Source organism: Manacus vitellinus, unplaced genomic scaffold, assembly GCF_001715985.3.
Source record: "Manacus vitellinus isolate BGI_N305 unplaced genomic scaffold, ASM171598v3 scaffold_43_pilon, whole genome shotgun sequence".
Lineage (NCBI taxonomy): Eukaryota > Metazoa > Chordata > Aves > Passeriformes > Pipridae > Manacus > Manacus vitellinus.
In genome coordinates, this window is record NW_021940560.1 from 6,685,167 (window position 1) to 6,707,063 (window position 21,897).

Sequence of the window (21,897 nt, forward strand, 5' to 3'; positions counted from 1 at the left end):
CTTCCTGAAGGAAACTCAAAAGGACATCAAGTCTAATGTATTAAACTAAGAGATAGTATAAAAGGATCTTTAAGGATCTCTGCCTCCAAACATTGCCAATTACTTCTGAAAGTTTTGATCATGCATCAAGATATTACTGAGAATAAATTTGTTTCAGGAATCAAGTGATAACAATCTTTTGAAGTACGGGTTATCAGAATAATGGTAGCTACAGTTAAAATTGGTAAGGAAAAAAAGACAATAAGAAAGAAAGGAGATGAAAATACAGCTTGTGATCATAGAAAGGTAACTCGAAAAAAACTAATTCTAACCCCTTAAGTTTCACTATATATTCCATTCAATACCCTGATACCTTTAATCATAGGTCAGAAAGACAAAGTAAAATTGTATCACCAGTACCTTCTGCACAGTACTGTGTTCATGCCACAGTATCTAAAATTAGTATCTTTTGTTTAAAGCTTTCAGTTAAGGCACAATCTCTGCCATGTTACATCATTTAAAGGTACTAATTCATCTTTGCAACTTACTCAAGAATTAGTTAAACATTTTTTAAATTATTCAGCTCTAAACTTATAAAAAAGTAAAATCCTATCAAAGTTACTCATAGGAATGGCTTAAATCTCAAGTTTCATGCACAACCAACTCAAATTTTGCCACCTTAGGTTAGCTGCACTTTGTATTCCACACCTGAACTCCTACTTCATTTGAAATTTTACAGCAAAGTTTAAAATGAAAAACCAGGAGGAAAAACCACACACAGCATTCCAATGAAACGCAGGAAGAGTTCCACAAACCTGTCTGCTGGGGGGGCTGTGCCAGGGGCTGGTTCTGCTGCGCGTTGTAGTGCACGGACACGGGCCGGTACTGGGGGCTGGAGTGAGGGTACTGGCCAGGGGCACAGTAACAGGCTGGCATCTGGAAACCAACAGTGGGGGATCACTGACAGAAGGCACAATCTACATGCAAAACCATCACCATCATAAAAAAGGTGAAAAACTTATAATAAATTGCCTCTTTAACAGCCCATTTCTTTTACTTCCAGTGTAGAAGGAACAATCTCCCAGTCTCCATAAAGCGACCTCTGAGACACAAGAAAACCACGGAGACCGTGAGTTTTACCAGCTATGGGTAATTAGGCAAACCTGTGTGATTGCTGCTTCTCAAATAAACTAAAATCAGTCATTTCAAAGCACATAAGGCAGAAAAACCCCAACCCCAGACTCAATGCACAGAGAGGGAGCCCCACACCGTGTGAGAAGCTCGGGAACAGAACAGCACCATCAGTTTTTCAGGATGGAACAGCCACTGTACCTGTGGCACAGGTTGCTGCACATATCCCTGCTGCTGGAGCACGGGCTGGGTGACTGGGTGGCTGGATGGCGAGTATCCCGGAGCAGACACGGGCTGGGCAGAGGGAGGAGGGGGTGGAGCAGCAGTGAGGATGTATCCGGGCTGCTGGGGGGGCTGGAGCACCACGGTGGACTGGAACAGGGCACTGGGAGGCTCCGCTGCCTCGGCCGGGGGCTGCCGGGACAGGCTCAGGTGGCTGAACTGGGATCCCAGGTTGTCTTGCTGGATTGGGGAAGAAACAGGAAAAGCTCCATTTGCAAGTGAACATTCAAGAAAAAAAGAATAAAACAGCCAAATGCCTCAGCAAGTTTCAGGCAGCAATGTCTCAGATTACTGTGCATTAGCAACAGCAGCCAAGGGACAACAGGAAAGGAACTCAGTAGGGAATTATCTCCAGGGCTGACAGGAGGAGACAACATCCATGTTCAGAGATTTCACTCTTCGCAGCAAACATTCAACTTTTGGATCACATCTGCCTCTACCTACTTATTGTGAGAACTCAATTGTGAAAAATAAAGTCAGAATTTGTGTCACTAACATTTTCTGACTGGACTCCAAAGCTTGAGTGAAAACATCCAACCCCAGTTAAAATAGCAGAAGGCATTAGTATTGCTGAAGTAATTTTTGGGTTTAAGAGCTTAAGATAATGAGGCTCTAATCCTGAGTTACAAGGCACATTCTTCTAACTTGGTATTATTCTACATGCAAAGATTAATTATTTTTTCATCTGAAATCAAGTAACAACTGCAAAATCTGTGTCCCAGTGGTTGCCCTCTCTCTGTATGTCATTGACACCTGAAATGATGACACCACCGAGCACTGCAGGAGTCCTGGGCAACCTGAAGCTTCCATTACTGTAACTCCAAGCTCCCATTCTTTACAAGCAACTTAGCATCAAGTTAGCAAAATCCTGGAAATTAGAAGTGCTCACTAACTAGTACTGCACTTTTTATGCTAAACAGGAAGATTTTGTTCCTACTTCAAAAGTGGACTCTGCAAACATGCAGGAGCATTAAAACTATTTTAAGACCACTTGATCTTCTCTTAGATCATCCTTAGATAGGAATTAATCAGGAAAAAGTGCAAGCTCCATCTTTTACTGATTAGCTACATTCACAATTTATGATGAATTTTTCTTGTTTCCAGGCTAAAGATATTCTTAATTACCACCAGAAATATAGATTTGCACCTAAAACTTAATTTAGAATACCTTTAGAGCTTAAAAGCCCTATTTTCATTAGATCAATAATCTGACTGTGGCATTTCATTCCTTAATGGTGCCTATTAAAACAGCTATAACACTTTTCTACATTGGACTTTACACTCTGCTTTTCAGAATACTGAGTTTAGAGAGGAGATACCGAATGTGAGTTTATATTAATCCTAAATATGTCCAAGGGCAAACCCAAGGAAAACACATTGATTTGTGACACTATAACAATGTCAGTAAATCCTGACCTGCTCTTTTTTCCTGGTGACATGTGTGGTATAACCATGATTAAGCACTGAAACATGGCATTCCCAACACATGGACAAAGCAGACTCTCCTGGTGCCAGCTACAGGTCTGTTCCATGGGGATGATGACCCAAGACCATCAATCCTTTTCACTATGTGATTTCAGTTACCATCAGCAGGAAAACATTTTTGAACCTCCCAGCACACTTTGTATTTGAACCCATTTCCTGAATGTGAAATGCTCTGAAATTATTATAAACCTGGAAGGAGTTTCCTTCTCTGCTTTAACACTATTCAAACTGGAAAGTAACTTCAGAAACAACATTGCTAATTACAGAATTAGCAAACTGCCCTCCATCAAGAGCAATTCCTTTTAGAATTGTATTACTAATGTGCTGCTAATGGCTACAATAGTTTTAACTGTATGCAGGCTATTGAATTCAGCTAAATCTGTACTTACTATTAAAGACATTTCTGATTCATGTTGACAATAATAACAAAAGCTCTGAATACACACTAAATTAGCTACTGTACAACACTGGGGTGAGCTAACCCTGGCTGGCTCCTTGGTGCCCACCCAAGGCACTCTATCATTCCTCACTCTCATCCTCAGCAATACAGGAGAAGAAAATCAGATGAAAAGCTTATGGATCAAGAAAAGGAGGGAGATTCCTCACCAATTACCATGACAGGCAAAACAGACCCGACTTGGGGAAGATTCATTTCATTTATGCCAATTAATAATAGAGTAGGAAAGTGAGAAATTAGAACTAAAACCAGTTTCCCAAAACCTCCTGCATCTTCCCAGGCTCAGCTTCACCTCCAGATCTTCTACCTCCTCCTCTGAGTACCACAGGGATGGGGGAATGGGGCTTCTGACTGGTTCCCAACCATGTCTCTACTGCTCCTCCTTCACACTCCTCCCCTGCTCTAGTGTGGGATCCCTCCCACGGGACACTGTAATGTCTTCAATGTGGGTTCTCCCCACAGGTTGCAGTCCTTCAGGAATTGGGTCTATCCCACGTGAGGGCAGCTCCTGGTCCCTTCTCACAGAAGCCACCCCTGCATCGCCTGCTACCAAATTCTTGCCACATAAACCCAACACAAACATGTACACAGAGTTTCAGAGCAGTCTGAGGAGTTGGGAAGCTGTAATTTTTAACCTGGACTCTAGTTCAGATTCTGCCTTGGATAACAACTCTCCTTTATTAAGTTTCAGTTTCAATTTGTGTGGGGTTTTTTTTTATCACCCCCTTTTTTTTTTAGACTAAGATATTTAATTTCCAGCTTCTACTTATTAAACAAGGGATACTAGTGAAGTGGGAGTGTTCAGAGTTCTGGCAAAAAGGCTACAAAAAGATAACCTCAAAAAACCAGGGCAGCTGATCCCTCAAAATGTATCAAGGCTCAGCAGAAGAAAGAGCAGACAAAGACACAACAAGAAACAATGCAAAGGGGTTAATTCAGAGACATAAAAAGGTACTGACTGGCTAACAAAGCATTGAAAAACTTCTTTTATAAAGGGAAATAATATATCTCTAAATACAGAGATAAACAGATACAGCAATTACAGATATATCAATTACAGATATTGCTGCTGAACTTGAACTGTTCACACGTGGGGATCCCTGGTACCACGTCCCTGTGGTTGGGAAGCCAGTCACTACCTGGTACCACACCCCCCTCACAAACACCCAAGCCGAGGTGAGCAGCCACTAAAGATTAACCTAAGCAGGGAGCAGAGAAGAGAAGATGCAGTACCACAGAGTATTGCTGTGTGGAGGAGGCTGGCAGGAGCGGGGGTGGGAAGGACACTGCGGAGTACTGGACAGGCTGGGAAGGCTGCAGAGCCCGCAGAGGCTGCAGAGATAACAGGTTTACAAACAAGGTTAACAGCAGAGAAACAGAAGTGAAAACAAGTCTCTTGTAACAGAAGAAGCAACTATGCTTCAGAAAAGAAACACACTCCTCTACTAGAAACAGAATGGATAGTACTTTTTTTTTAAAGCTCTAGACTGCATAGAATTAAACTAAAAGTAACTTTGAATATTTCAGTCTCCCAGAAAAAATACATGTGATTTATTTGCTATACATTATATTAGCTATGTCAGCAAATTGCTTCTATTTAACATTTACTGTTTCCTTTAGAGATTTTTTTTTTTACATTATAGATTAAAAACTGCACATGCATTTTAAATACAAGCTCTTTCAAAGCATCTAAAGGCAGAATGAATTTACTGCTAACCACAGATTCAAACATATTACTTTCGTTTATTCAACAGCACTTAAATATTTTCTCTAGATTGTGGTATTTGAAGGAGTATCCTTGTTGATAGTATTTCAGGCAGCTTCAACTCCAGCATCCATTGAGAAGGCAATGAGAGAATTAGTAAAGGATTTGTGAAGACAACAGCAAATACCACAGACACACTTCTGTGATCTAGAAAGAGTACAAATGAGCCTTTCTCAAAAGGATACACAGGTATCTGAACAGAAGTTTTAAACAGGGAAAATGAACAAAGGTAAAGGTTTAGATTAAGTTCTATAAATAACTTTTAGATAATATTTGAAAATCATCTGATAATATCACAGGAGACTATGGGCAGTAGCTTGGTGCCTGAAATAGCTGCTGTGGAAAGGAAGAGAACCTTCCCTTTTCCTGCCCAGACACAGGGGGTGGAGGCAGAGCCCTGCTCCTGGTCCCCTTCCATCCCCACCCCAGGGATGTGCCCCGTCACCTGCGAGAGGACGGGGTTTGCCGGGGGCTGTTGCTGAGCCGGGGTGGGAAGAGGTGGCTGTTGTGGAGGTCCAGGCACTTGGGTCCTAACAGGCTGCTGAGGCATAGGAGGATTGTACACAACTGGAGTGCCATCTGGGTTCAGGAATGGCTGCCCTGGGAAAGGTGGAAGAGAACAAACAACCAGTTGCACCATCCGAGCTTGGAGAAAACACACAAATATATTTACAAAATGGATGAAATAATAGAATTTTATTAAGAATAAGTGAAGTCATGCTGTTTTATATGACAGGTTTATGCCAAATCCCCACAACCACGTTTATAATAGTAATGACTACATGCAGTGAAAAACCAAAACATTTAAGCTAAACAAAGATACCCCAGTCTTTACTTAGTGAACACATAAATATTTGCTGTATCCTGCTTGTCTTGAAACCTGAGTTTTAATCAAGTGGATTGAAAAGGACAGGAGTAATAATGAAAAACCCTACTAAAAAAATACTATTTTAAGGACCTTTTAAAAATTAATTTTCTTTAATCAATATGAACACCAATCAGAACACAGGAGAGCTTAAAGGCAAATATTTTTAAAAAAATATATAAAGCAATAGCTGCCCTGGTATTCCCATGACTGCTAATGAGATTATTGTTAAAGGACTCTCTTCCCCTATTCTTAGATGAATTGGCTTTTAGCTTTCAAAATAAATAATGTAGTATTAGTCTCCTACTTCAACTTCAGTATTACAGCAGTGGACTAACAAAAAAGAACTGAAAAATTAACTCCTTAAAAGTAAATTATAGACAAATAGTGATTTATTTTTGTGCCTAGGTTGGGAAAAAAACCAAATAAATGGAAGGAATGATGGCCTGGCTGTGAGGACCTGTGTCTACCTGCTTCATGACACATCCTGCATTGGCTTATTTTGATGCTTAAGGCCAAATACTGATGTGGATTTTTCTCTCCTCTGATATAAATATTTTCTTGTCTGAGATTCTTTCCAGAAACGTATAAACTAAGATAAAATAAAGCCTTTGCCCCCTAGCCATGGTCCTGTCAAAGCAGACTAGTGCTCCTCCAGACTGCTTGGTCCCATTATATTTAAATGCAACTGGCCAACATAAAATGTAACAGTTACTGAAAAAAGGATTGAAGAATTAAGGGAAGAGACAGACAGGGAGCATGAACAGGCTCACAAAAACAAGCTACACATCATGCAGTTGGACTGCAGGTGATTAGGGGAGTACGAGCTGTCTTTTCCTAATTACCCTCTTCAACTCTGAGCAGAATGACTCTGCTGACCCAGGCCATGGGATGCTCTGTCAGAAATGCTGAGAAACCAGACTGTGTTTGTTGAACTCCAGCTGACATTTGGAACATTAAAGCCAAGGAACAACTACAGAATATGACGACTCCAGTACATCATAAATCCAAGTTTATCTGCACCTAAACATTCCTTGATCTCAAAGTGCACTTTACCTTCTATTAGACACTCATTAGACATTAACATAATTATAAAAGACTATTAATGAACCCAGCTCTGGGATGACAAATTCAATGGCTATCTATGAAAATTAGGTCCTACAGCAACTCATTTGTAACCAAATTTTAAGAAATTCATTCATATTAAGGAGAAAGAGAAATTTATCTATTTCTTCGTTAAATCTTCTAGTTATAGAAGTTATTTATTAACTGATCATCTTAACAACCCCAATCAGAAACATTTAGTTTAAAACATCATGTGCAGTTACATTCAAACATAATAAAGTCCATCTACAGGATGATGGAAAACATATCCTGAGGCATTTTCTTTTCTGCCATGAAAACAAATCATTAAACTAAAATTAAAATATAATAATGTCCAAAAATTATGGTGTTTTACATAGAAGGTAAATTAAAATTTTCAAGCTTTCCTTAATTTCTACAGTAAAGTAAAAGTTTGCCCAGAGAATTCTAACTCCTCATTTCATCCAGACAAGTAGTCACATATCTCCTTGCACCTACATTACGGAGTATCCGTTTCCCACTGCTTACTAAAGATATCAGGATTGGCCAATTACACCAACATTGATTTAATCCTGTTTTAAACCGACAACACAAGTTTAGAAATGGCAGGTCAGCTCATGGTTCTCTCTCTCACTTGCATTAAATTAGAGCCATGAGCACAGGGACACAAGAATATGCAGCGACAAAAGAAATGAAGGATGATAAATCCTTGCCAGTCAATGTGAATCCTTTCTCAGGCTCTATCCCCTCACTGAAACAGACTTTTCCCTCTCCTGAAAAGATCCGAAACAATAATTTAAGTTATTCTGTGTTCTGGATAATAAATCATAGGATTTTCACATTTTGTGCAAGTCACTCGTTAAAATGTCACATATAAGTTAAAACTCTCCCAGAGAAAATCACGGGAGTTTCCTTATCCCTTCGATCCCACAGTCATGCTTTCTCGGTAAATCAAGTGCACTGAACGAACACAACCACAGGAAAAAAATGAAGAGGAAAAGAAAGGACACAGGACAACACTGAGGGTGAGACTTTGCAAACACTCGTGCATGTCCCCAGTTGTCAGAGTGACAGACCCCCCGAGCGCTACCAACCTGTTTGGGGGTTGACCAGCACGCTGCCCGGCGGGATGCCCGCCGCTTCCAAGGGAAGCAGAAAGAAGCTACTGCCAGCAGGTGCCACTTGGCCACTCATGCCACCATCAAAGGAAAGAGAGTTACTAGTGCTGGCAGCTGGATAGACGGCAGGAGTGCCAGGAGAGGGCTGGCTTAGAGCTGGCACGGGGACAGGCTGCTGGGTGTGGGAAAGAGAACCCGTGGAGGACCCTACACTACTAGAAGACTCTGAACCTGGGAAAGGAGTAACGAGAAAGGGTTTTACCTACAGACAGAAACATCATGCTCACTTAAAATATACACTATAAGGGTGAGCACTTACAAGCTCAGCATTAAGCACACGATTCAACAGCGCCCTTTCAATGAACTCCCCCTTCATCTCCCCTGAAACACATTACAACGTCCCTTCTGTGCCCCAAGGGTCAGTTCAGCACTGCTTTGCACTGCAAAGGGAGCTTTCATATCTAGAAGTGGTTTTGTGGTCAGCAAATACATGTCTGCACATCCAGAGTTCCTATAAGGAATTGGTCACTACTCCAGAGTGATGGATGCATGTATGTGGATGGGATACATCAAGGAGATGGACATACAGCTGCTGCACCTGTGCAATCAGGGGCAATGCAGATCCAGCAGTCCCTGTGGATACATTGGCTAAATCCACATGCTCTGCACACACAGAACATGTAGGTAAGCAAGGACCAGCTGCTTTTTACTACTGGTGTCAGAGATCTTCTCTGACTCACCTTTGGACAATTTGCAGAACACTAAAAAACACAAAACTATTTTTTTCCTCCTCTGACAACTTTGAGACTGAAATCACAAATACATCTAGAAAAAATTAGTGTAATATGGAAGTTTTAGCCTGGCTTTATGAAAAAAAAAAAAAAAATCAAATTTCCAAAGGAGTATCAAATAGCCAATTGAAAGCAATAATCATTTTACAGCTGTGAATGACTATAAACATTGCAAGGCAGTGGAGAACAAGACCCTGAGCTTCCTGAAAGCCAACACATGCAGCTAAAAGCAATATTCCAAAAGTCCAATATGGAGAGGTCTGTGGAACTGCTGTTCCCAGATCACTGTACATCTAGAGCTCAAGGTATACAGTTTAGCAAAGACTTCATAAGAACTGTATGATACTTGCAGTACTTGCAAACACAATATAGTTGTTTAAATTAAAGAACTCCTCATTAGCAGCCTCTATACAATCTAGAAGAGAAAGGAAGACTCAAAGCACTCTGATGGAATTTCTCTACAGTTTGAAATTACTTAGCAGTCCTTCATAAAATTGTAACCCCTCTACTTGTGCTGATGAAGAGAGCACAGCTTGAAGCATTGGTTGATGCTCTTGGCCTCTTTCTATTGCTGAACGAAGCGAAAATCAAAGGTATTAATTGTAAACTGGGCAAAAGAGCACATCCCAGCTCTGTCAAACCATCTTCCCCTGACCAGAGTTACTTTGACTGGATTAGTTTCCAAGTGTATCCCCTTCTAGATTATGTAGAGAAGTCAGGCCGAAGCCATTGGAACCAAAGGCAATGACATCCTTGATCCAAATGAACAAACCAACCCAAGCTCAACACGTGCCAAATCACCACAACCTGGAACTGCAGTGAAGCAACAACCATGCAGGTGGGCATTCCAAACCTGGAATGTTCTCAGAATGCCAAAATAAAGCTTCCAGCAAATTTTTAAGAATCGCATTTATGTTCTTGAAATTTGGGCAACAAATATTTCTAAGAATGTATTTTACATCTACATTGTCAGGTTGCAGTTTCTTTTCAAGCTGTGCCAAATAGCATTACTGCACTGCTAAATGAAATAACTCCATGTGATGGCACAGTTTTACAGCACATGCAGAGATAACTTGAAATCTAATATTTTTATACAGCATACAATGGATTAATTTGTAACTGTTTCACTGCATTAAGATAGAGCAGTGTGGCAATATACCTAAAAAACAGCGGTGGTTTAAGGGAAAGCAAAAAAAATTTGAACAAATTCTTACTAGAAACAAGTTTTATAAATAAGATCAAAGCCAACATTATTAAGGCATACAATTATATTCTGGTTTTTTTACAGTTCTACTTCAAATTCTGAAGCAGTCCATCAGTAACCCATCCACGTATTACAAACCTTAAAATTCTCCACAACCAGATTAGAGATCAGATCAAATTATGTTGGCATTTGGAACACAAATATTTACTACATTTCATTTTTGACCCACAGAAGATTCACATCCATATCTTCTGAGATTTTGTTTTCATATTAATTGCAAGTTAACAGATCTCTGAAACCCAGACTCTTAGGAGTTTTTTTGCCTCACATTTTCGAACCTTAAAATTAAACAGTACACTTTGTTCCACTGACCTCATTTCTCAGCAACCTAAAAACTGAAAGAGCATTTTAGCCATATGCAATGCAATTTATCAGAAGAAAGATAACACAAGAAATATAACTACCAATTCCTAGGCTTTAGTGTTGTTTTATCTGAGCTAGCAGTATAGCTGTGCAGTTTCCTAAGGCTGCACAGTGCAGCTTTGCCACACTGGAACTGGGGAGTTGAACTCCAAGTATTTTACACACCGAAATTTAGGGTGATCAACGTTCTCCAGCCCTTTGCACGAGACGAAACGCACTCGGCTTCGAGCCACCTACAACGCACTTGAAAACTCTGCTTCCCAAGTGGATCAAACCCCCATGGAGCCATGGATTTGTACAGACTTTGTTGTACCTGTCTTGGACAGCCTGCCCGTGCTCTTGCTGCTCCCAGAGCTGTCTCCCCTGGTGAGCACTGAGATGCCACTGAAGCTGCTGGCTTTGGTCACCGCCGGCTTCAGGTTGCGCAGGGAGCTGTCGGAGTCGGTGCTGCTCCAGGGCCGGGGCTCGCAGCACTTCAGCTCGTTCTCAGTGCTGCTCTGGTGGCTGTTGGCTGATCTCCCTGATGTCTCCTTATTGATCCTGCAATTTATAAACCCAGCTTTTAGCACCAGTTGCAAAATAAGGGGAAAAAAAAAAAAAGAAAGAAAACCAAGAACGAAAAGGTAAAACGCATGCAGAGCACTGGGGGGTTATTGGTTTAAAGAAAGCATCAAATACCTAAGTATCTGTCGTCTCTGCTGTGTACTATTAGCTTCTTCCTCCTGGATTCTGTTGACATTTTAATAAGACAGCTTAATATTTATTAAGAAAATAGGAAAACAAAACAGAATTAAACGGCAAATTTTCTTACCTTTTGTCAGTGAAATAATTCTCTTGGGAACACAGGGACTGAGGGGCAAAGAAGCGCAGATATTAATATGAATGGCATCTAGAACCCCTCCTATGGTAAATGGTAAATTATATACACATGGTAAATTAATATGCCTAAGGAAAAGGTAATTTTATATCCAAAAGCCCACTCTTTTTGTTTGTAGCTAAGGTGAACAAAAAGAAATAAATTAGGCTCTCAGAGCTCATTATTCTCCCTTCAGAACAAGAATGTGGGTTTGGATGTGCAAGAGCTACAGATAAATGTCAGAAAATGTGGATTATTAAAAGTAACACATTTTTTAAGACATATTTCTACTGTTTGAGTCAATATAATCACTCCTTGCAATTGAATCGCAGCTTATAAAGTTTCCTGCTGGGTATCTCCAGTCAGGGATTAGACTGGAGATTCCTGACTGCAATTTCACACACGGGGCCTGAAATGGTTTTACTGTGACCACTTAAAATGGGATTGCTATAGATATAAGTGAGAAAAGGGTTTGGGTTTTTTTGCTTGGTTTTTTTTTCCTTCTTTAATTATTGCTCTGAGCAACAACTGAACTGATTGCAGTACCAGAACTCTGGAATTTAAATTGCAGTAAGGGGGCAAAACAATGCAAAAGGGGGAAGTGCATTGAAGGAGGTGGTGCCAGAGAACACATCAAAATAGTTCTTGAAGGTCTCTTGGGTTTCACACAGCAGTGATTAGAGAAAACAAGATTTCTCAGTAACTTCAATGTAATTTAAAACTCACTTAGAGCACACTAATGATTCTTATCTGCTCAGTCCCCTTTGGAAACAGAAAGTTTCCTGGAAAGAAGTATCCTTTAACAAACCCACATGTGCATGTATGTGTGTGAAGTACTCACAGAACACAGTGAAAGGTTTTCTTTGATACATACATCTTGTGCAAATATTCTTTCTCTAGCTCTCTGATATTCCTCTTCACGTTCTTCTATGGATTTACTTCTTCTGTCATCTTTTAATCGTATCCTCATCTGAAGTAAGTGATACAGTGTCAACTTCTACAGGAAAATAGCATGGATACAGTCAAATGCAGCAAGGGGAAGGAAATAAGCTGTGCCTTTTACCTGGTTGTCATCTTTGTCTAAACTGGAGTTATCTCTCTTAAGGATGTACCGCTTCTGGAAGTCATCGCTCTTCTCGTCCTTTATGTGCTCACAAAACTTTTGGTCAGGTCTGGGAAAAGGTGTCACAGAGAAAAGATGTATGGTTTTGTAAACATATACTGGACAAAGTGGAGCAAACCGAAATATGCTCAAGAATAATGTTAAATATACTTAATATTCTAACTGAAGTCACAGATTTGGGCTGTCCAGGCAATGGAAAAGATGAGGTGCACCCCTGACAAGTCCTGTTCCTGAGGTATAACAAACCTGCTTTTAAAAACCTCTTCCTCCTTCAAAGCTTTTTCTGCAATTTCCAGTTAAGGTGGCAAGCAAACCACATGCCCTTGGGGAATCAGAAGCGCTCTGGAATCCCAACTGGTGCCATGCAATGGATATTGGGCATGCATGGAAGTGCAGACAAGTGTTTGCTGCTAGAGCTGCAATACCTCAAAGTTCATTGCAAGGGAAAACAGAAGACAAGATAGAGGAGAGAGCACTGAAACTCAGAAATGTCTAAAACACAATTAAGTAGAAATAAGTAAGAGAAGAACAGTACAATGCAGGCAAGCAAGAGCTTCACATGACCATAGGGAGAGGGTGAAGTAACAGATTATAGATATTGCTTTGGTATTTTATCTACTTTGTGAAAGAAAAAGTGATTATTTTGCAAACTCCTGTTATTAAAAAGAGATACCAAGTTCCTGGACAATAAAATTTCTGCTGTCATAAGAGAAGAGCTCAGATAATCAGGAAATATTTGCCCAATAAAGACAAACCAAATGTACACTCTTCTCTGTTTCTGTTATTTATTCATTACCAAGGACACCTGGGTAGAGCGAGGAGAGCTTTTCTACAGAACAGCCAGCCCTAACTACTAGTTACTGGCTGCCCAGGCATAATTAGCAGGCATTTCAGAGAACCTTTAGACTGTCTTACCTCTTTCTTTTAAAGGTCTCTGAATTTACTGCCCTGCAATCACCAACTCCCACTCCACTGAGTCGTCCCAGTGAGCACTGGGTGGTTGATGTCAGAAACATCACTGAGCGGCGATGGAGCCGGGACCTGCCTATGAGGAAAAGGTAAGTTGGGCTTTATTCCACATGGAGCACATCTCCCAGGTTTTCTTGCTAAATTCTTATTTTATATCCAAAGAGATTTAAAATAAGAATGTTGAAAACGTCAAGAATCCTTATGTCTGCAGGTTAGATGAAATGCCTGCTAATTAGTAACTACACCTACAGGGGCTTTCAGAGGCAGTCAGCTATTTAAATACGGACTAAAAGCCATAAAAATGAAATAATCTTTTATTAGTTCTTATTCCACAATTGAAGCTTCAGTCTAGAGTTGCTAGTAGATGCAAATGCCTGGCTTTCTAAGTCAGTTTAGATATAGAACGTACAGCCAAAGCAAACACATACATAAGTAATGTAAGTATTCATCATATATTTAGGCTCTATATATTTTTCTAAAAACTTCTGAGGAGAAATTGTCTACTTAAGTGAAATTTCATCGTGGTATATCATTTCAGTTCTACTGACTCTAAAACTAGGGTGGATAATTAGATTTTTTCCTCCCAAAGCTACAGAGAGTGTACAAAGAGACTGGGATTAGGATGGAGGCACTGTCAACTCCTGTTTTCATGTTCAAAACCACAAAAAAACGGTGTCAGGCAAATTCTTTAAGTTAAAAGTAGAAACTAGGTGGCATAAATATGTCAACACATTAGACTTTTGTCTTTCTGAGAGAGGATGAGAAGACAGGGCAAGTGCAGAGAACAGAGAGAGCAGGTGGCTCCTTTGAATGAAAACCTCAATTCCACCCGGGTTTTGGGGTTGCTGTGGCCCCAGTCCTCCCCTTTTTTTGCAATATGGGTTTTCCTGGGGGTTTTCCAAGAACGCCCCAGCCCTCACAGTAAAGCACCATACCATGGCTTGTTAACCTGGTTGACACTCCCACTGCTGCCTGTCCTCCCTGCTGTGTTTATTTGTAAGGACATGTGAGATCCGTAAGCAACTTTATTCCAGCTGATAAAGAACTTCAACACCTGAATTTTCCCTGTAGAATTTTACAGTACAAAAGCCAAAGTTGTGCAAGTCTTATCCTCTCCCCTCGCCCATTCTAAGATAAGGCTGGTTCTGCTTTCCAAAAGAAACAAAGAATGTACTTTGTACACTTCACTGGTATAAATCTTTAAACAAATAAACAGTTGACATAAATTCGTATCTCATAGGAATAAAGCTAGCAATGCACCTCTGCCAGAAAAGCAACAAAAATTCCTTACTTAGAGGTAACATCCCCTTGTTCCCCAGAAGAGTTAAACATGAAACAGATGACATTATTACACAGCACTGGAACATGAACAGTAAAGATCTTACAACCACCTCTCCTTGATGCCAATTCCCAGTGAGGAGACAGACCCCACCTGCTACAGCACCACTGCATCAGATATTCCAGGTGTCAGATCTATGCATCAAAATGTTTTTTTCAAGACTTTTACACTTACATTCTTGTATTGCTAGTTTTATTTACTATGACTGACTTCCCACTCTGGTCCACGTTGTGCTCTAATCCAAAGTAAGCAGCTACCCTGTGCAACAGCATTCTATGGTAAGATGTCATTGGGGGAAACTTTTTTCTTGGAACTCTGGAAGAAAGGAATAGTAGCTTTATTAAACAAACAGGAACACTCTTGAATTCTTTTTTCCTATGAGAGTACAGTACTTACTCATTATTACCAATGAAATCTAAAATTTCCTGTTCTAATTTCAGCAGCATCATTCTGTCCCTGAAAATAAAAACACAGCAACTCACATATGAGACACTCCAATAACTGTGGTTGTACTCATCTTAGGAATACACAGATCAGAGCTGTGATCAAGGGGTGATGGCAGACTGTAAACAGGACCACCAGGTGTCAAATGCAGCATTTTTAGGACAAAGTATTCTTTTTTTGCTAAGCTATATTGACTTGGGCCTGCCTAGTGAAATGTGCTGTTCTCAGCTCAGAAATCAGAGCACAAAGACCCTCCAAGAAGTCTCTGCCCAGGAGGCTCAACAGAGAGCACAGTCCTTGAAAAAAAAGGCTCCATGAGGAAAAGCAGTGCTGAGGTTGGTTTGTGTGGGCAGTGAGACTTACAGAGGTCTCAGCTGGCCCTTGGACTGGGAGCACATCCTGGGATCACTGAGACACAGTGCCAGGGCTCTGGGAACGGGAGGCATAACACCAACAACCAGGGGGTTAAAGGTGGCACATGGAGCAATGCAATGAGGAATTGAAAATGCAAAGGTGGTAGAAATGAACACTGTTCTTGGAACTGCTTATGCTGGTTCTCCTGAACCATCAACAGGCAATGGAATTCACTGCTGCACAGTTCACAATTTGTGCACATCACAGAACTAAGCTTCCCAGTTACTCTGCATGTTAACCTATGGAGATCTACACCTACAACTCCTTATTTCCACTTTAAGGGATGTTTTATGACTTCAAATAGGAACCACCTAAGAGTCTCACAGAAGTCTGTCTTTCTAATTTTACAGGACTATGGCTTTGGCCCATTATTATGGCTCATTTTAAAAATTTTTGCCAATAAAATGGAATCCCAATAAATTATTGCATTGGAATTCCTAACTATAATATGAATGAATAACAAAGAGCAGTGAAACAGCTTTTGTGACAGAACACAATTGCACCCAGTTAACCTCTGGCCTTGTACAGCCACAAACCCAGTACAAAACCCCACTGAGGGGAAGGACAACCAAGGCAGCCTGTGACACACTGCAAACCTCAACACAGAGCCAGGTAAACTCTGTTGCTAACAAATGGCGGACTTGGATGAGGTCAGATTTGGTTTCTGATGTGCAGAGTGAAGATCTCTAACTATAGTTAAATACTACAGCTTAAAAACAATGCCTTTATCTACAAATTCAGTGCAAGACAGAGTAGAGTCAGAGAAGGCAGTCTGGTCTCAAACAAGCAGGTGCTTAGAGAGTACAAGTTCCAGAGACACTGTATTAGAGTCCCTTCAGGGAGAGAACCACACACAGACTGAACACATTATTTGCATATTAAACATAAAATCATATTTCAGTGTCCTGAACCTGTGCTCAAAAAACACCCCAATTACAGTGGATTGGTGTTTGAGATGGCCTGTGCAACAAAACCTCTTCCTGAAGAACTGACGTGGTGTTAGACATGTGAGAGGGGAAAAAATAAAACCACAAACAAAAACCAGGTAGTGTGACACCTCAGGCAACAAGAAGAAAGAAAAACATGAAGAAAGTTGACATTACTGATTCTTACCTGGGATTGTTTTTTAATGTATTTACTAAAAACTCGTGAAGATCTATACCAGTGGAATCTGTATATTCTTGGCTGGAATCTAAGGGTGAGGGGGAAGAAAGCAAAATTACACTCTGGAGAAACACTAATACCACTTTTTCCCAATTATTGCTGAACATAATATATATTTGGATCAATACTATGTAACTGTTAAGCACATTATTCCCAAAATGAAACACCTCCACCCACCATCCCCTGATTCCAGTGTAATAGGGAAGGAAAAGCTTCAGTGACACCACCAATCTCTTAACAACTGGCTGTAGAATGCAGTAGATCACCTTGAGACACCTGATTTCCACCAGTCTTCCACATTCCCTCAGTATCCTACATCGTCCTGGTGTGTTCACACCTGTGGACCAGCAGCAGCCAATCTACAGAATTACTGGATGTTGCCCAAAGAAATATTGTAATTCAGAATGTGACACTCGAACCTTCACAAAATGTTGTTTTATATCACTAAAAACCCTTATTCTGTTGGGCTTTGTTTTCTCAATGTCATGTTTAGATGTTTTCAAAAAGAAATCTCACAGCCTTCCTCTCCTTTCAGGTTTCAGTGACAGAAAGTATTCGAAGTTACACATTATCCTCTAAAATCTGCCCCTGGAAGAAATGATTTAACACCAAATCTTCCCTTACATGAGCACTTTCAAGTGCCAGGTTCTAGAATTCAAACCAACAGATGTTTTAACAGTATTTTTGGAACTAGATTTCTTCCAAGAACTACTTATGTATTAACCTAGTCTCAGCTTAGTTAGGCACAACTCTAACTTATGCTTAGGTCCCAGTCTGAGCATTCATGGTTTGGGATTACTCCTGATTCTGAGGAGGTGAAGGAAAAAAAAAAAGCTATGCCTGGTAAAATAACTTTGAGATTCAATGATTATTTAATTTTCTTAATTTGCAACTGAGCACTGATTTAGTTATAATTACTAGAAGACTGATGCTTAAATTCCATAATTTTCTATTTTAGCACATCCTATATTGGGAAGTAATGAACCTCCAGAGGAGATACTGGTTGAATTTAGAACAGCTCTACCACAGGCATTTTGTCACTTTGCTCTCAACTCCTCATGATTACCTGGGGGGTATTTGTGGGGTTTTTAAGACATCATTTCAAAGACTGAGATTTATAAATGCAAGTAAAGTTCTCCATTCCAGTGCTTTTTATTTCAGGAATACCTGGCTGCCAGCTGGGACAAGCTGCACTGAAATGCCACATGAGGAAGGTCACGTGGAATTGCAGGACATGAGGGGGACAAGTGCCCCCTGTCCCAAAGAAAAGTCTGTCTTTAAAAGTATTTCCTTTACACTGTGTGATCTAAGATACAGTGATCTAAGATATTTAGCTCTCTTTCAGACTAAAACCTAAAGATTTCCAGCAGATAGACTAGATCTTCAATGCAGAATGCAATAATATCTAAGTGGAAACACAATACTTGTCCTTTTTATTTATGTAGTTCCACTCTCGCTCCAAAACTTTGCAAAAAAATATCTGATACTCTCAGAAGTAAAATAAACAAATGAGAACATGGACTTCTTTTGAATAAAGCTCAGAAACAGTACAAAGGTGGCTGTGCCATTCTCACTTAGGTTTCACAAGTCCTGTAACAAAGTCTAGGAGTGAGACAGGAGCTTGCACTGACCGGAAAAGTCAGTTTTCCAAAGAACACTTGGACACAACTGAGGCAACACAACAGCTTTGCTGCTGGTCTGCACAGCCAGGCAGGGGAGAAAGGAAAAGCATTTGCTGGATTGCATGTGTTTGATGGAGCCTTGAAAGCACTGTGTCCTCTGGGACCAACTCCCTTCTCCAGCTCAAAGGGAGATCTATTTGCTTCATTTTCACCAAAAAAAAAAAAAAAAAGCTATATTTCTGCAATGAAGACCTGGAAGCAGAACTGCATTTCCATATGTTCTTTAGCCACACAGTACATTTAAAAGGACAATGACAGATAGCAAACCTCTTGATAACATTTTTCTGGGCAGTTTATCACTGGATTTTTCCTTTTCTGATTCATCTTTTGCAGGTTTTTCTTCTTTTTCAAAGGACTGTGACAACTGGATCTGAATTTTCTCCTGTCAAAAGTAAAAACCAGTCACCACACAAATAATTTCATGCAATACCTGAAGAAGAACTGTTCTGTACTATATTACCTGCAGAACAATAAAGAAAAAAAAATTGCCTTCATATTCTTTTTAATCCCACATGTGCTCTGTGTCACCATACAATGAAATTATTTATTAGTAAATCAAAAAGTACAGAAAAGGTAGAGAAAGGACCACACACATTTTAGATTTATACACACTTCCAGGAATGCTATTGCAAAATGAATATAAACTATCTTAATTCATACACATAAGAAAAGATTCCAGTTTTTCAGGTGTATAAATTTTATACAGCCTCTATGTTTTAGTAATGCATCATCCACAATGCTTTTTACCCCCATTCATTGCTTTTACTATGAAAGCTTGTTTCAAGTTTCAATTTGGTTTATACTAAGAAGGAAAAAAAAGTTTCAATCTAAGACAGACCAGCATTTCCAGATCCACAAAAAAATAGGGGAAATATTCCCAGTACAATATATCAAGGCAAAATTTGCAAACCTGTCATCAAGGCTTAGATCCTTAACTACCTGTGTATTTTGACAGAGGAGCTTTGTGTGCAATCATCTCAAAATCCCTGTTTTTATACAGGCAGGTGAACAATCATAAAACTTGTTTCTCAAACACAGCAAAAAGAGTTTCCCTTTGAAATTAGTGACATAATGGCTCCCTGAGTAGTGAAAGACTGCAGTTTGTTTTTCCTGCTTTACTCTCTCCCAGGATTGTCAGTGAAGGGCTGATGTCCCTCAGACAGCAAAGCCAGGGGAGGTTTGGAGCGATGGAGACTCTGTGTCTGAGTGACTCCAAGACCAGGACTGGCAAAGTCCTGTCAGAGCCTTCCCTGTTACCTCTGAACTCCCTCAAATGTCAGTTCTGCTCCCCCAGATGCCAGCTGAGTGGATGCTGTCACCTTCCCATCTCGAGGACATCTGACCCTTCCCAACCCAAAGATCCTGCCCCTCGTCCATTCTTGCCCATCCCTCTCCTGCCCTGCACCCGATCCTTTCCCACACAGATCTCGCTCTTCCTTCAAACCCTTTCTCACCCACATCCAGGCACTTGCTCTGAGCTTCTCTCCTCCTGTGTCATGGCACAGGCTTGACCTCAGCCCTGGAATCTGGCCAGAGTTAAATATAGTCCGGATCCTCCAAGGCTGGAGCCTGTTCCACATGTCCACCCTGAGCCACTCCTGCCTGTGCAGCACAATGGGAACCCTGCACGGATCCCCCGGGGGTCAAACAGCACTTTCCATCTGCAGCTTTGGAGCAACAGCTTCTTCCAATGAGGAAAAAACATTCACTGACAGTTTTACCACCTCTGCCTTTGAGACATTTTCCCCCGCACTAAATGTTCTAATTAAACTTAGGAATTCATGAACACCCCAACACAGCACCACAGTGTGAAGACTTCTCAGCTTGTGAGATCCTGTATAACCACACCTGATAAATACCATCACAGGCACTTGCAAGGAACTCTCTTGTGGAATTCTTTCCTAGTTTTGAGCATTCCTTACCTCATAAACCTGAATATAATTCAAATGAGCAGTTTATTGTCACTCCAAAGTACATTACATTCACTGTTCACCCAGGAGCTGTGTAACTGTTATTTGAAAAACAAACATGTTTCTGTCTTATTAAGAAATTATTCTTGACCATCCATCTATGTGTTATCCTCCCTTTTACAATAATACTCTACAAAACTACCAGTAAATTAGGGAAATTTTCATAGTCTGATGTTCCTTCACTAGAAAACTGATTGAGTGCATGTTCTAAACTCATCTCCAGTCAATGCACACAGCAATGGTTCAGTCAAAGGATCTCAGCAAGTAATCATTTTCATACTTCTTTCCCCAACAGGAGCTAAAAAAGGAATCACCATCTGAACAGCCAGTTCTGCTACTACACCAGTTCTACTTCAAAGTGTGATACACCAGAACTGTGCACCAAAGGGCACTTTCTTGTGATTTCATGCTATAAAAACTGTAGCATCTAATTAAATATGACCTACTTGACAGCAAAGCTGCCGAGAAATCTTTTAACTTCTCTTCCCCTATAAAACTCTCCTAATCCCATCCTGCTTGCAGCAGGTCCCTGCTGGCATTGGGACTGAACAGAATCAGATCACCCATCCCAAGCCTTCCCTGTAGCAGAGGATATTGTCACCAAATTTTGATTAAACAAGTAAAAGCAAAGCACACCCCCCCAGAACCATGAAAACCTGATAAAATCTTCCAGCTTAACACATCTGAGAAAAAAGGTGAGAATCAGGAAACATTATGGAATATTTCTCAAAGTCCTGTGTTCCAGGGTCTTGGCTTTTTACCAGCAATCTCCAAAGCCAACACCAACCTGAATTTACACAAGTCAGTGGAAACTAACACCCTTGTCTTCTCCCACTCACCCTCCTTTGGGTTGTCTTTTTTTTCTAAATAAAAAAAGGTCACTCCTGTTGCAATTTCTCAGGAAAATAGAAACTTCTGTATCAGAAAACAGATTGATCTGCTCCAGAGAGTTTCTTTGCTCCATCTCCCATCACAGCCTTAAAAGAGGAGCAGCCAGCAATGGCAGCGGGGACTTGCTGAAGTGACTTCTACACACACCTGGATTAGAACTTCACCCTGCTGGAGCTGCTGCACACACTGGGGTGGAAGGGCTGACAGGCACAACTACAAAGTTATCCCAAAACTCACATGAGTTCCTAGTTGAGTATATGCATTTTTCATCCTATCAAGGCTACACTTTCTAATAATAAAAAATTGGGATTCTTCAACTATCATCAGCAACATCAACAGGATTTTTTTCCTGTGTCTTAAAATCCATTTTAAGTATTAACACAAAGCTGGGAGCCACTTTTCAGTTGCAATCTCTGACAACAACAGAGCAGGGACTCTTCCAGCAAGGGGAAGTGTCACAGA

General features: G+C 40.5%; 1 protein-coding gene across 12 annotated transcripts in view; it reads right to left on the reverse strand.

The window, feature by feature from the left end:
- R3HDM1 (R3H domain containing 1) overlaps nucleotides 1–21,897 on the reverse strand; it is a 76,129-nt gene that overhangs the window by 15,674 nt on the left and 38,558 nt on the right. For 8 of the 12 annotated variants that reach the window (XM_018078872.1, XM_029962204.1, XM_029962205.1 and 5 more), the window contains 14 exons: nucleotides 18,842–18,956; nucleotides 16,842–16,920; nucleotides 15,267–15,326; nucleotides 15,045–15,185; nucleotides 12,503–12,611; nucleotides 12,314–12,409; nucleotides 11,395–11,432; nucleotides 11,262–11,312; nucleotides 10,897–11,123; nucleotides 8,142–8,396; nucleotides 5,545–5,699; nucleotides 4,568–4,666; nucleotides 1,312–1,572; nucleotides 795–915 (listed from right to left, as the gene is read on the reverse strand). In XM_018078872.1, coding sequence (XP_017934361.1) covers nucleotides 795–915; nucleotides 1,312–1,572; nucleotides 4,568–4,666; nucleotides 5,545–5,699; nucleotides 8,142–8,396; nucleotides 10,897–11,123; nucleotides 11,262–11,312; nucleotides 11,395–11,432; nucleotides 12,314–12,409; nucleotides 12,503–12,611; nucleotides 15,045–15,185; nucleotides 15,267–15,326; nucleotides 16,842–16,920; nucleotides 18,842–18,956 — 1,807 coding nt within the window. The remainder of the gene's footprint in view (nucleotides 1–794; nucleotides 916–1,311; nucleotides 1,573–4,567; nucleotides 4,667–5,544; nucleotides 5,700–8,141; nucleotides 8,397–10,896; nucleotides 11,124–11,261; nucleotides 11,313–11,394; nucleotides 11,433–12,313; nucleotides 12,410–12,502; nucleotides 12,612–15,044; nucleotides 15,186–15,266; nucleotides 15,327–16,841; nucleotides 16,921–18,841; nucleotides 18,957–21,897) is intronic. The other 4 variants (XM_029962206.1, XM_029962211.1, XM_029962210.1 and 1 more) reach the window with 3 other exon arrangements.